At 35.1% G+C, this 16,305-nt stretch overlaps 1 protein-coding gene across 2 annotated transcripts; it reads right to left on the bottom strand.

The window, feature by feature from the left end:
* Positions 1-1,964: 1,964 nt before the first annotated feature.
* On the bottom strand, positions 1,965-11,508 carry LOC138709075 (hemolymph lipopolysaccharide-binding protein-like). 2 transcript variants are annotated; one of them, XM_069839579.1, is made up of 5 exons: positions 11,237-11,507; positions 10,678-10,862; positions 8,187-8,301; positions 3,189-3,434; positions 1,965-3,088 (listed from the first exon to the last, which is right to left on the bottom strand). In XM_069839579.1, the coding sequence occupies exons 2-5, from the start codon at positions 10,855-10,857 to the stop codon at positions 2,940-2,942; spliced, it is 690 nt and encodes a 229-aa protein (XP_069695680.1). In that variant the 5' UTR covers positions 10,858-10,862; positions 11,237-11,507; the 3' UTR covers positions 1,965-2,939. The 2 variants fall into 2 exon arrangements, with proteins under 2 accessions (XP_069695680.1, XP_069695681.1); XM_069839580.1 differs by having other exon boundaries at positions 2,014-3,088; positions 8,187-8,295; positions 11,237-11,508.
* Positions 11,509-16,305: the final 4,797 nt, after the last annotated feature.

The raw sequence follows: 16,305 nt of genomic DNA, 5'->3' as shown, positions 1-16,305 counted from the left end.
AGGCCATGTGCTAGACAGGTTACATGCGTGAGGTTAGGATAAAATGTTTTAAGAAGTGGAGCTGCAGCAACCATGTATGAGGCAGCATCAGTACATAACAACAGAACTTTAGAATCGTCTATATTACCTGAGTATAAAGACTGTAGGCCTTTATTTACAAAATAAGCAATGGCTTGGCTATTCACTTTCGAAAGTTCCTTAACACATACGAGGTGTGGAATCGAAGGTCCATCAGGACTAAGTTTTCCTACTACCATATTTGCTATATACCTATTCATAGGATCTGAGGTTTCATCCACAGAGACCCATATGTAAGAATCACCTATATCCTCCCGAATGGAAGCTAAAGTTTCATTGTATATTCTGTCTAAGTAATTTTTTCTTAGAGTCGACTCAGATGGGATATTTTGTTTGCAGCATTTTTGTAAAAACTGTCTTAAAACCAGATTTTCAATTGCATTCCAGGGAATGTTAGCAGCAACAAACGCTCTGGTTAAATCAGCATAGAAATTGCTGCTGAGATTGGATGAAGTAGGCTGTGTTAGTAAAGTTTGTTGCAGTTGATTTTTCTGCTGAGCTTTAGCCTTATGAGCCGCTCCTTGCACATGCTGCTTTAGGTGGCACTTCTTTTCTTGCGAAATCTAAAAATGTGAAGTAAACTGAATTAAAATAAAATCCTAATTGTTGTATTGCCGTATTTCTATCACAAAGTTAGTGGGTTCGAACAATCAAAATTTTAATGACCTGCAAATACTTTAACTATCGGAATTTGAAAGGTTAAAGTGTAGTGGTCTTAAAAATAATTATACCTCAGGATAGCTCATTCAATGTATAAATATTATAGGCTTACTCATTAAAATTAATAGAATTTATATATTTCAACTATTGTTACATACCTGTTTGCTACAAATCTTGCAGAATATTATTTTTCCATCATAAGTGAATTCTGAATATTCTGTTAGCCATTGCCGGATCAATGTAGATTTTGCACTTATATTTTTCGGCATTATCGCGTTAAACTTCACAGGAAAACGTCCTACCGCTCGAAACTTCTCAACACAAATAAGGTGAGGGAAAGAGCAACTGTTAACGAGCATTCAAATGAACCGTTGTTATTGAGATTCAATTGGACAAAAATACAAAGTTCCACTTATTGTTGCATTTCCTGGTAGTGTTAACACTAGGAGGGCCATTCTTTTAAATATTTTGTAACGGTTTACCTTACTAATTCGCAGTTTTACGACTTTTCATAAATATTTCAAAAACACTCTTTCTCCAAAAATTGTGATTTTATGACACTCTGAAGGGCAGTACAGCTAATCGGTTTCAGACCGAAAACAGTCATTTTTATAGTATAGTATACTCGTATCTCTGAATCGGTAGCAGCACATGTTGTGATTGTTGCCTGATTCAAAACTAAGGTTGGTTCTTTGTCGGAATTTATGCCTCCAAACATGTTAAATTCGGTGAAATCTATTGCGAGTGTCGTGAGTTTCAAAACATTTTGTTTCCTTTATCAATGGTTTCATGGCCGGTGTGAAGCAAACTTTCCACTTTTTAAATGCCTTAAATTTAGCAGTGAATGCATGTATAAATTATAAAAAGTAAGAGTAAAATGCGAACCTTTACAGTGAGTTAGGCATTTTTAGGCGAATATTAACAAATTAGGCTCTAATAACCGTTTTAGGGCATTTTAGGACACTATAAAACTCTTTGAATACCTTTCAATTTCCATGAAACACAAATATTAATAATTATTTTTACTTTTCTCCTAAAGAAACAAAATAGGCATTTGCCCTAGAATCTGACGTCTGGTAATTAGTTACCACTGCCATCGGGTATAGACCCATTTGCAGTGGAATAAATAAATAAATAAATAAATAAATAAATAAATAAATAAATAAATAAATAAATACATACATAATATATTACAATATAAATATTTCTGTATTTAAATTATTTCTTTCATCTCTACAATAGTACATTTTTATTATCGTAGCGTATTAATTGAAGATATTAAACATATTATTGCTTTTCAATTGCTTTATTTCTCCCTAAAAATAGACAATTTTGATAAAAACATAGCCGTTAAAAATAAGTACAGTGGAGTTAAAATCATTGTTTGAAATGTACAATGAATTGTAATTAGGATTACTTGATTTTTCAATGTAATATGTTTCATAAAAATTAGGTTCTTTTTTTTTATAAATGGTAAGGTAAGTTAGGATAAATGGACTGCTGGGACAACTGTTACATACTCTCACATATTTTATACTGTTCACACGGTAAAATTTATTTCCATCTTTTGACAACACTGTATCCATTACATATTGAAACAACAAAAATGCAATTTCCCAGTTTGAAGATGACTGCTTAATGGCGAGAAACAATAAATTTATATTGTTGAAACCTCTCTCTTGCGATTCTTGTAAATAAAGAAGAAAACTTTCTAAACTGATGGGTGATGGAGGAAGTGGTGAATTAACAAAAACTTTTTGGCCCCAGCAATTCAGTGAAAAAAGCACAAATACACAGAGAAAGAAGGGAGTTGGTCGAGTTACTGAAAAATTATGGGAAGTTGGGCTACCGATTTATTAGATAAAAGAAATGAAAGACTAACATGTATTATGATATTGAATATAACAAGACAATATTTTTTAAAGTAACTACTTACTGAGGTTATCAAACCAAGACAATTCTAAAACAATAGCAAATGAAACAAGGTAGGAAGAAGGTAGGTTTGTATCTGGAGCTGTAAACCTTACATACCTCATGTTACAGATATTTAATGATATGAAGTTACATAAAGTTGAAAGCTCTATTCATTACATTATGAATTTGAAGTTTATGTACGATCTGTTTTGATAACAGTAGATACATTTCTATCCCTATATTTTAGAACATAATGAGCTTTTAAAGATCACCAGTGTAATTAACTTTCAAAATTCGCAGATAAAAGGAAATTTGAGTTCACAAGGTGTGTTGCCTAATAAAGAATTTGGGTTTAATAAGCCACAGTTCTGCACACCAGGATAATCTGGTTCCCCAGGGTGCCACTTGTTGTAGCCAGCTTCGTCCAGAGGTTGGTCTGAAACAACAAAATTTCAGTTTTAAGCAACAATTGTAATAATTTGGACAAATCAAAATTCTCCATTTGAAGAACGTCAACGGATGAAAGAGGTACTTACTAAATATGGTTAGGAATTTTCCTTTCTTTTGTGTATCCCAGTTTCCGATATGCGCCCAGGACCCAGACGTGATGAGAGCAGCCAGTGCCTTTGCCTCTGCCTCGGAGTTCATAATGGCAAGATGTGCGCCCTCCTGTTCACATTTGCGTCGCGCTTCATCCCATGTTACTCCCCCACTGTGATACTTGTAGTACCCCTGACCGGGTACCAGAGCGTAGTCTGGGTTGTGTGTCCTCGAAGGTGGCACTGTTAATTAAGAAAAGTATTTTGTAGTAGTCTTTATTTATTACTTAGTCCGGCAGCATACAGTACTGCATCGGACATTCTGTCTTGGACAGGACGGTTTTGTCTCTGCCCGTTTGATGCGACGGTCTGAGACTGGAGCATATTGCATCGGGTATTAATTCCGGGACATGCGTTCGATGCAATATTCTGCAGCCTCATAAGAATGTGTGTAACCAAGGTCACATCGCAAGATCCGAGACAAAATCGTCCTTTCTGAGACAGAACGTCCGATGCAGTATTCTGCCAGCCTTAAAAGAAATATATAGTGTGTTCGGGTGAGTGTGTGACAAATTTTGAGATGTGATAGGTGGTGTTTAAAGGAACAACTTCTGCTTTTAAACCCATATCCACCGACGATTCAATACGAAGCTATATACTGTTGAAAGCAGCGAGTTTTTCCCATGACAATTTTGACTCCTACTTTTTCTGTAGGAAATGCCTGAAATTACAGCAACCTGTCGAATTATCTCTATAGCTACTTGATTGTGTAATACTAAGGAGTTTCAGTACTTTGTATAAACATTATTTACTAGTTACTTATTACATACCATGAGGCTATGCTAAGGGAATGTAATACTTATGTATCTTTGTGTAAACATTCATTCATTTGTGTACTGCACTACGTAGCTGTTAAACTTGCTGTTAGTTTGAAATGTTCTTTTTTTTCTTTATGTAAAGGTGTACTGATATGTAATCATTAAATTTGTAATTTGTGTCGCACATTTGTTATGTGAAAACATATACGCACTTGAGTTGTAAATAAAGGAGAGATGAAGAGAGGTCCACACCTATGGAGTAACGGCTAGCGCGTCTGGCCGCAAAACCAGGTGGCCCGGGTTCGATTCCCGATCGGGGCAAGTTATCTGGTTGAGGTTTTTTCCGGGGTTTTCCCTTAACCCAATATGAGCAAATGCTGGGTAACTTTAGGTGCTGGACCCCGGACTCATTTCACCGGTATTATCACCTTCATCTCATTCAGACGCTAAATAACCTAAGATGTTGATAAAGCGTCGTAAAATAACCTACTAAAATAAAGATGAAGAGAGCCACCTCAAGAAAGAGTAGTTATTTCTTCGTTCTGCATCCCACCCTGGAAGCGAGAAGAATCTAATTGGATAATACAGAGGGTAGTACTGAAAGTCATGAGCAACCTATTGCTGGAATTTAAATTTCAATAATGTAACAAAAACGATTTATGATTGTAATCTACAGACTTTATACTATGTATTGACATACTGTGACGTCATTAACTTCTGTCATGTGACCACAGGCAATATTTGCAAAATGGTCGACAACGGTGGTTCGTTTCGACAGCGTGCTATCATTAAATTCCTTTTTAAAGAACAGAATCTGTTCCTGAAATTCGAATGCGCAGTAGTCTGTTGTATTTCGATGACCAACCCCCATCAGAGGACGTGTTTTGAAGGAAATTGGGAGGTCATTACAATGTAGATTATATTAATGTCATAGGAAAAAAATACAAATGATGTACCGTTTAAAGTTTGTATTTTAAAAGTGTAGGGAGAAATTGCAAGCAGTATTTTACTTCAACAAATTAGAAATAATTGGCTCTCATTTCAATTTTTGAAGTACATAGTGTGAGATTAGTCTGAAAGAAGAAAAGTTAAATTATAAGCAAAAATTGTAATCATTTGGATCGATCAAAATTTTCCATGTGAAGAACGTGAATAAATATATGGTTACGAATTGTCCTTTCTTTTGAATATCCCAATTCCCGATATGTACCCATGGCCCAGACGTGATGAGAGCAAGCAGTGTCTTTGCCTCTGCCTCGTAATTCATAATAAGTATCCTTGCGGTGGCATCAACATCATTCCGTCGACATCTCTGCATTCTGTCATCTTTCCATAGCATTCCCCGGACGTCGGCGGCGACGCACGAAGGTACAGACCGATTATTTAGTCCTGACAGGTCAGCGACGCGAAAGGGGGGAAGTAATAGGAGGAGTGGGGAGAGTTTCGGAGTACAGATAAGGGCGAGTAGTCGGTAAAAACAAGCGAGTGAATAAACCAAACACCCCTTGGCGTAACTAAATGGACTCGCCTGTCCCACGCGCACATCTCCGGCGACTGTCAGGACTAAATAATCGTACTGTAGTTGACCTAGGGACGAATGGAGTTGCCTACTCGAAATCTTAGTATACAGCGAACCTTAGTGTAGTCAACCGGCGTGGGTTTGGAAATGCGCCTAGCTTGAGGGTTCGTGAAAGGTCGCTCATAGTACTTAAAGTCTAGGGAGGTCAGAAATTGAAAATAAAAATCATTCTTTTTAAATATGAATATCTATTAAACGACTCAATGTATAGGCTAAACACGAAACTTAAACACGCCATTACTCATATTAATAGGAGTATGTGTACATAAAATCAAACCTGTAGTTAAAATATATATATATATATATATATATATATATAAATTTCACCCACTGCCTCCCTTAAACGTTCCATTGAAACTTTTTTTTTTCGAAACTTAAGCAAAAACAAGCAAAATTATAATAAACATTTTTGTTTGAGATATATCAGAGATTAATCCTCTAAAATTGATGACTTATATTTTATAAATATTTTCTGTAATAACACTAAAAATGTTATTTAATTATTATCCATTCAACTGATAGAGTTTCAAATTCAAGTTAGAAAATTATCTTATGACGAGTTGCCAAACTAACTTACTGTTATGACAAGTGTTGTATTGCATGTTTTCACGTATTCATTTCATTTTTTTCTAATGATATTTATCTTATTTTTTCTGTTTTTGTTTTCATTATATTTCCCGATAATTGTAGCTAGTCTATAATGTGATAACCTGAGCTACTTGTAATCATAATTTACCTTCCTGTGTGTACCTAAAAATATTGTATTCATTGTACGCTTTGTACTTTGCTATTAGTATTATTATTATTATTATTATTATTATTATTATTATTATTATTATTATTTTATCATATTTTTATACTTTATATGTCTAATTTATTTTGACTTACTGTTCACATTTTATTAGGAGAGACTGTTGTACCTTTAAACACTTCTCAATTTTATTTTTTTTTTAATTTTGGGAAATTATATTTTTTTAATTAAAAAATACTTTCAATAATTATTGAAGATTCCTTTAAAACTTCGTGTATATATTTTCCTGTTCTACACTTCTATTAAGGATGGAAAAAATAAAATGTAATATGTTCAAAGGTACAACAGGTTCATGTACCTTAGAACATACCCTCTTGTAAGTTGGAACACATGTAATATAGGTGGGAATATAGCTGTAAGAACTGACAACCATATTTAAAATGTATGTGCAATCATAAACCATAGCAGGCTTCTCTGATTTAGATTTTATTTCCTGGATGAACAAGAATTGCTTCAACGGCTTTCTTCAAGGCATCTGGATCAACTGGGGAACCTCTTAATTTCAGACTTACTTCGTGACATGATCTTAAAATAAAAGAAAGACAAAAACAAATAGTATTATGTACCTTGGAACATGTTCCACGGTGAAAGATGTTCTGTGTTCAAAGGTACAAGAGGGCGCACGTTTAAACAAATATGACTCCCAAAACTAAAGATTCGAATAAATCATGGAAATTAAAATATGTTATTACTCACCAGATAATACGGAACACATTGCACTTAATGGATGATAACAAATACAATCTGATTTTATGTTAGATAACATATATCAATGAACGAAATGTTTACTTTTGGTACTAAAAAAGATTCTTTCGTAAACAGAACTCACACTTTGCAATAAATGAAACCAAAACTACGACCAGATCTACTTAGCGGCCTTCCCTACAATCTACTTCAGTTTGAGTCCTCTAGGTAGAAGCAAAAAATTAAAAACAAAAAATGTTCAAAGGTACACTATGCTAAAGGTACAACAGTCTCCCCTATACCTTTTCCTTTATTTCTATATGTTATATATTATATCTCATTTCTACTGACTTGTTTGATAATCTACTTTAGTTTTGTGTGTCCTGTACTTCGTAAATTTGTAGTGTTTTTGTATCGCAGTTTTACCCCTGGTTGAGTGTTCGAGAAGGTCGTATGGTCTTAACTCTGCCAGGTTAAATAAACCATTATTATTATTATTATTATTATTATTATTATTATTATTATTATTATTAATATATATTAATGAATATATTTATATTTGGAAGAAAGTTATCATATATTTAAATAAATGAGTTTGTACTATGTTTCTATTAATCAGTGATGAAAATTCCATATCTCGAACACCTCCATTTAATCACATTACAGGAATTGACTTCACTAGATTAATTAAAAGTTATACCGTCGTTACTTGGCTGAAGGAATTTCTGGCCAGACCACACTTGGCTGGAGAGAAAGACATAAATGCTAGGCAAAAAAATACATGTGACTGTGTTTAGTTTTGGCCATAAAATAGTGATGACCATAAGACTAATACTCCACTGTAAAGAATATTGCAAGTCATCGGTCTGGGTGGCGGAGTCGGTAGGGTGCTGGCCCTCTGTGCTCGAGGTTGCGGGTTCGATTCCGGCCAGATCTATGACGTTTAAGTGTGCTTAAATGTAACAGGCTGATGTCAATAGATTTACTGACATGTAAAAGATCTCCTGCTGGACAAAATTCCGGCACACCGGCGACGCTGATATAACCTCCGCAGTTGCGAGCGTCTTTTATAAAACATAATTTACAATATCACGTCAACTCACCGACAATGTTGGCATCCACATGAATATACTTCTTGTTTCCGCATAATACCATCGACTGGTCAATGGCCACCTGCCATGGTCCCTGGGTATGTCCAGCTTCGTGGTCAAACTGTAACTAAGACGTGCAATAAATATATATATATATATATATATATATATATATATATATATATATCCGAGAATGAGTTTTCTTGGGCACTTTTGTGCTTTCAATAGTATTTGCTAATGAATAATGTTGGGCATGCGAATAAGGCCTAAGCAATAGCTAGTAATATCAAGTTTTAGCGATAACATCTGTGTTTTAGTATTCATCACTAACATTCGCTTTTCCCTTTTTTTCAAGTGAATAAAGTTTTACTAATGTTTTCAAGCAGAATATGGAAGATTTCTAGGATAGCCTGCTCTATTAAACCCTTTAAAATAAACACATTAAAATTGGTGGCAAATCAGTTTTTGTGATCCTCTTTTGATTTCTCTCTCAACCCCAATTCCAGGATATATTCAGAAATTTACCATGAAGGTGATAACTTTTCTTGCCAAGATAATCATCAACTGCAATTTATTATCTTACTGGGCAGGCCTAAATATGATATACTGCTTAAATATATCAATTTACAAAAATGAAATTGATATCTCTGCGTCCACTTTAATTTTGTAGTGTTTCCTGTATGTCATTCGTAGCCTTCGAAATTTTATTCAATTATTTTATTTTCCTATAACTTACAGGATAACACTGGACACTGTTTTGCAGACTGTTGGACGATGAATTGCTATATCTTTCCCTACTGCAACCTGATATCCTTTCTACCTAAAATTGAAGAAAAATTTCTATCCTCCGTTTTGAGATTAACGATCTCCCTCTGATTTTATGAAAGTGTTCAAGAAAGTAATCAGCTAGTCACTCACTCAACAACTCCATAATTTTTACAAGCTCTTATTTGCATACAAGCAGCCATTTTCTTTTAGCAAATACTGTATGCTATTGTGAAAATAAAATTCCAGTATACACATAGGAGCAAACTTCAATATATTCAAGCAATTGCTATTGTTTTTATTCATTCTAAGCTGAAAATTGTTTTTATTCACTCTAAGCTGAAAAATGTTAAACCACTTGTTGCAATTTAGTCTTTTCTAGAAACCACCTGCATTTGTTTTTAGTGGAGGTTTTGACTTGAACTTTATTTACTTAAAGAGAAGATTGGCTTAAAATTACAGCAAAAGCAATTACGAAACTTAATTTACATGGGCCGTAGTCACCACCACCACCACCACCACCACCACCACCACCACCACCACCACCACCACCACCACCACCACCACCACCACCACCACCACCACAGGTCTGCATCGGACGTTTTCGCTCGAGCGCCAAGTAGTTTATAGCATAATCCGATAGGTAGCGCACATTCATGATGGGTAAAATTGTCACGAGCGATAAATCCTCGAACGGTATAAGCCGAGCGTTAGACATTCTTTCTTGTTACAGTGATGAACTCTGTAGTAACATCATAGATGTTTATCATTTCAAAACTTTGCAGTGTTTAACTAACCTCTCCATAGTACAACTACAAAACTTGCTTTAAAATGTAATATAAATGTTGTAGGTAATTTTTTTTTTTTCCACACAGGAGTGATTTTGTTTTTGCCACATCTGATAGATGTTATTGGATGTAAATGTAATTATTATAAACGGAGAACACAATCACGATAATGCAAGAACTGTATCAAGTTTCTAGTAATAATAATAATAATAATAATAATAATAATAATAATAATAATTTCTAATAATTAGTGTATCAATCTTTGCGTCTGTAACAGTTGTGCAGCATGATTTTTCGTTTTATTATATTTTCTGTGACGTTATGTCTGTACTAATATTGTTATTAATCTACTGCTATATCAATAATATTTTGTAAAACGTTTCTACATTGTCGCAGTATATAGGCGGAACACTATGTATGGACCTATCATATTATATATGTGGTAAATCAAATATTGAATAATTATTAATTGGCAATAATAACTGTATATCGAAGTTTTTCATACTATTTTATTTATAATTTCATGTTCCTGTTTTGGTACGTTCCATTGACTGTTCCATTAAACATTTGTCATAAACGCAGAAAATAAAGCCGTATTTTTACCGTGTGAGCAAAACATATGTGTATCTTATCTGTCGCCTTCCATACAAGATAAGACATGTCGGTGAGATGACCTTGTACTGTGCTTCTATTTATTACGAGGTATCACTACCGGTCGTATCTCACTCGAGGGTGCGGCACACGACCGGGTTCAAGCGAGCGATTTAACTCCAACGCAGCACTCTGACCACCACCACCACCACCACCACCACCTGACCAGTACCGATTTTTATGACTTATAGACCAGTTGGTCAATTTCGTCGAAGGGGTGAACTTAGTAACTGTAATATGTATATTCATGGTGATATATTTTTCCCAATTACTGTATTTATTTATGTAAGATAACTTACTCTTGATATCCAATGTCCCGATGCATTACGATGTCCTATAATGGAGTACTTAATTTCTCCTGTGCGAGGTCCTTCACATAGAGCTGGAACAGAGCAAGTAAGGCCTTCCGAAGCAGCGACACAGACATTCCAGAACAGCAGTATTACAGCCCAGTACATCATTACAAACTCGATCTTCATGGCGTCTGAAAAATACAGCAATTAGGTACAACAGTGCCAACTATACATTCACAAGCCATTAAGTTAAACTTGGCAACGTTACATCTTTGTAGGAGGTGGTCCTACTACAAGCCCAATTACCGACCGAAGTGGCTCATGCGTTTTACACGGGACTCACATTCGGGAGGTCCGCGGTTCGAACCACCGGACCGCCCAATCTGACTGTGATTTTTCTGTGCTTTTCCAAAGTTACTTAGGCAAGTGCGAGGTTGGAATCCGATGAAATAGCCTTTGAAAACATAAATTAAAGCTGAAGTTACGTGAAAAGTTATTGGGCGAAACTAAAAATTAAATTAAGTCTAGAAATAAAAGTTTTAAATTAGATGAAACTTTTACTCACAAGAATGTTAAAATATTTTCTCAGAATTGCTGTGATGATATGAAATGTTTTCTTCGATTTCACAGATGATCTTTAATGACTGTAGCTTCCTGGACAAATACTGTAAACTTGATTGATACAGAAGATAGAATGTCAGCTTTATATAATGAATATAGGAGTTGTTCCATTGGTGGACACGCCCAAATTAATTGCATATTACGACCATATACCAATTTTCATTGGCTGAGGTAACATCACACTACTTCCACCAATGTTTGTTGTAATTTATAAACATAATTTTATCATTCCTATTTGTAGGCCTAAATAAAAACTGCGGAAGGATATTGCGGACAATATTAATAATAATATACTGCTAAGTCAATTAAAATCACAGGAACTGTATAAGTGCACCTGAGGTTTTCTTTTCCTGTGGTTGAGTTATGGTTTGGAACACATCCTGTCAGAATAAGAGGAAGGAAGGTCAAGATTTCGTAGACCGTCTGTTTAATATAAATAAACAATAGGAAAAATAAAACCTCAAAATAATAAACATTGTTACCATAATTTGTCGTGTATGTTATTTATTACAACTGGAGATTTTCAAGTGATTGTACATTATTATCATGAACGATTTCAAATTATCAGAGCTAGGAAGTTGGTACCAAAACTATTAAATTGTGTAAGCTTGGACTGTACAGAGTGTCTAAAAAGTTTCGGATATTTTTACAGGAGGTAGCATTGGCCGAAAGTAGAAAAAAAGTTCCTACAAACATGTGTCAGGAAACAAATAACTGTTGAGATATGGGACATGATGTATTGTGACCTACAATACCCATCCGTCTGTTAAGTAGACACTACAGAAAGTGCTGAATGTGATTACCACGCATTGTTGCACATGCTTCAGCCCTTCATCTCAATGAAACACGATCTCTTGGGACCATACCTGGTTGTTGTCGGATTTACTGACATGCATCGGGTACACGCTCCTGTAACGTTTGTACGTTGTTGATGGGTATGGCATTCACCAATGTCTTTGAATGTCCCCATAGCCAGAAATGCAAAGGATTTAGGTCAGGTAATCGGGAAGTCCATGCCACTGGGCTTCGTCGACCAATCCATCGCCCATTAAAACTCCGGGTTAGGTATATCGAACGAGGCGTAGAAAATAGGATGGAGCCCAGTCGTGCATAAACAGTAAGACAGCCTATACCACTGAATACTGTATGTACTTACCAACACAAGTAAAATGATAGACTCCGGAGTATCCTGGACCTTTGTTTACTATTACATTCTCTATTTACTTCTGTCGACGGATGCTATCTACTCTCAAAACATGCACCATTGTTTTGTGTTTTTAAACGAATGACGATTATAGGCAACAATACAGCATGGTCCATAACTCAACAGATATTTGTTTCCGGACACATGTTTATAGGAACTTTTTTTTTTTTAGTTTCGACCTATGCTACCTCCTGTAAAAATATGCGACAATTTTTTTAAAGACCTTGTATCTCTTCTGAAGGAAAAGTCTAGTAGCACAGCTCTCAATGTCAGTGAACCAGAACGACAAACATGCATTACACCCGGGTGGTAACCAAACATGTGCTCCAATCGTACACGGCCTTAGAACAAGGAAATAATAAACGAATAATATAAAAAAGAATAATTTGTAATTATAAACTTCGTTACTCCCAATCTAAAGTAATTCATCCATACATATAAAAAATATACTCAGTATACAATTATGATTCTAGCCTCATTATAACAAATAACAATGAACATTTTCACATTTTTTTTTCAAAAGAAATGCTCATTTTATGTTCAGAAAAAAATAAAAACAATATTTGTACTCTAAAAATATTTATTGTACGTCACAAGACGTTACTGGAGCAAATTTTTAAAATATGATAAAGTATTTCTTACTATCATCAGATGAACAACTACGTTGTGAATCTAATAGTGTATCTTGTATGTGGCACATCATATTAAACCCGTAATTGTTTTCAAGAGAGTTTTTAATTTCTTTTGTTAATGACAGTTACGAAGTTCGTATCGTAATTCCGATGGACTGAAACGCAACCGAATGAATGCATAGCAGCACGAGACGTCAACATTTAACGAAGAATAATCCGGGGAAAAATTAACGTGTTACACACTCCTGTTTGCATAATTATTTAATAACAGATGAGTTTACTTTTTTGGAGTCATGCATAATATTAATATTACGTAAAAAATAAAATAATTAGATAGTTCACTTTTGTCAATGCCTAAATTATTAATATAAATTACCAATATTCTTAAAACTATTCACGACTGTTCACAGCTGCACAGAATGATGATAAGCGTCCTTTGTAAACTGCGTATTGCCTGTAGCGAACGGGAGCAGGGCGATGAGCGGTGACATCTCCTATACTCCTCGTTGTACTTAACTGGAATTTAGTGTTTTGGTACCAACTTCCTACCTACTATGCTAATTGCAATGATTTATATCGTTGATGCCCGTTCTTGCACAACGGATCAAATCTAACTGGACGATTAAATACAGGTTGTGCCTGTGCAGACCGGTCCCAGATAGTAATGTTACGTGGGCTTAATAACGGCATTGCGGTGTGCATGTCCCGATAAATGTTAGCGGTAAGGGATGGAGTAGAACCAGTCTGCGTAGGGAAGAGTGCAGGCACCTATCCGTAACGACCGCTCGCCGCTCGACAACAGATTTTATTAGGTAGAAGTTGGAGTGGGACACGCCTGCATATAAATTTTAATATTCAAGGCATTTTGAGGATAAATTACAGAGTTTATACTAACCAACATCACTCTACATCAGCCATGGCAAAAATGTGACTCGCGAGCACATTGTGGCTCGCAATGATAGCTATGCATTTCTTTTCCTTCCTGCCTCCCACAACCCCCATCCTCTCACTCACTAGAGTCAAACTTCGTTCCATTTGTATTTGTCTCTGACCTGCGAGTGGCGTATGGTCGCAATGTCTCTCTCGAAAACATGTACCTTAACAAAAACGAAAGTTTCATGTAGGATGGGAGGACACATTTTTTTGCTGCCAATATGATGAGAATATTAAATGTATGATTTGTTCACAAGTAATACGAGGAAAATGGTTGTGTAGCATAAAACGGCGTTATACTACATGTAACTGATGAAACATGGAAAGGTTGTATTATTATTATTATTATTATTATTATTATTATTATTATTATTATTATTATCTCTATATGTCGATCCTTTTTCAGCATTTTTTGCTGTTAGATCTTCAATTTAAACTCACAGATTTACAATGTGATGTTAAATGAAAGCTAGATGTAAGGACTTGACAAATGTTGAACTTTTCAAATCTTTGCCAAAAAATAAATATCCGAAGCTTCGTTCTTTCGCTTGCGCTGTTGAAGCCATGTTCGCTACAACTTACGTTTGTGAAAAATTATTTTCAACAACAAAAAGAGTAAAAACAAAATTTAGATCTCGACTGACAGACAAATACCTTCGTGATCAACTACGACTGGCAGTAAGTGACATAATTCCTGATTTTGAAACTCTCTCGCAGAGAAATTCTGAAGACAGTTAATTTAAGGTTGTGATAATGTGTCCTATATCTTCTTGTTCATTTCTTTCTTCGTTACACTAAACATTAGCTTGTAGTTATATATAATAAAAGTAATATAATACAGTTATATGAGCACTTTTTAATAATTGAATAAAATTAATAAAATCGGTTAAAAATCATACATGTTTCGGGGGAATACTCCTCCATCTTCAGTGGTAGTACCACGACGCTGGTATAGATGTTTGACCGCGTAACGTAGCTTAAGGAAGTCTTCCTTAAGCTACGTTACGCGGTCGAACATCTGTACCAGCGTCATGGTACTACCACTGAAGATGGAGGAGCATTCCTCCGAAACATGTATGGTTTTTAACCGATTTTATTAATTTTATTCAATCATTATAAAGTGTTCATATAACTGTATTATATTACTTTTATTATATATAACTATCTTACTCATGAACACTGTTGCATCTGACCTAACTTATGTAATTTAATTAGTTTGTAGCCTTGTACTGTATAAAATTATATTTAAGTGCTTGACATAAGGAAAATGAAAATCCGTTAAGTCAGCCAGTTGCTTCACTTCCCCTTCGGGTGTCCGCTTCCCTCCATGGGTGCTATGCACGTTGCAGGTTACACAGTGGCTCTACACCAAGGCTGCTCTAGATTCACAGCTTGAATCTTTATTTCAAAGAAGATGACAAGCATATCTTTCTCTACCATTTGAATAAGACAATTAACCTCGTGCACGATAGAAGAAAGTGGCGTGGGAATGAAAGAGGGGAGAATGGGAAAATCTCGAATTTGTGGACAGTGAGTGAAGAAGTCGATGACCAGCCGAGACGCACACGTAATAGCATTACAAAGAAAAAAGAGGAATGATCGACATGCTGTAGAAGGTCTTAAAACATAAAGAATTTGCGATACTTAGCCTATTTAGAGGAAGCTCACCCTTAATCGCTAAACCATTATCCGTGCGATCACTTGTCTCAAACTAGGGGGAATAGCCGGGCAGATTTATATTGAAGAGGTGGGTAGACTGGTCCATTATATAGGGATGGATTTCAAAATCACATTAATTAATGTATGGAAAAACGATTGAAAATATATACAAAAGAAAGAATATTGATGACCAAAGTATAGAGAAATATGGAAGGAAATTAAGCGAAATAGTGACCTCAATGGAGATTTGTGATAAAAAGTCAATGAAAATGCCACAAAAATGACCAAATATAACAAAAATGCTGACGATACCTACTAAACACTCAATCTATACTAATAATAAATCTGTAGCCGAAATTTTTCTGGTAATTTTCGATTTTCCAAAAATAATTGGTCTTAACATATATAATTAACCACCCTGAAACCGAAAATAGCTTTTTTGAAATTTTTGTTTGTATGTCTGTCTGTCTGTCTGTCTGTCTGTCTGTATGTTTGTTACCTTTTCACGCGATAATGGATGAACGGATTTCGATGAAAATTGGAATATAAATTATGTTCGTTGGAACTTAGATTTTAGGCTATATG

The sequence above is a fragment of the Periplaneta americana genome, chromosome 11 (assembly GCF_040183065.1).
Source record: "Periplaneta americana isolate PAMFEO1 chromosome 11, P.americana_PAMFEO1_priV1, whole genome shotgun sequence".
NCBI classification, from domain to species: Eukaryota; Metazoa; Arthropoda; class Insecta; order Blattodea; family Blattidae; genus Periplaneta; species Periplaneta americana.
The sequence above is the reverse complement of the archived record's forward strand: the minus strand, read 5'-3'. Positions and strand labels throughout refer to the sequence as shown.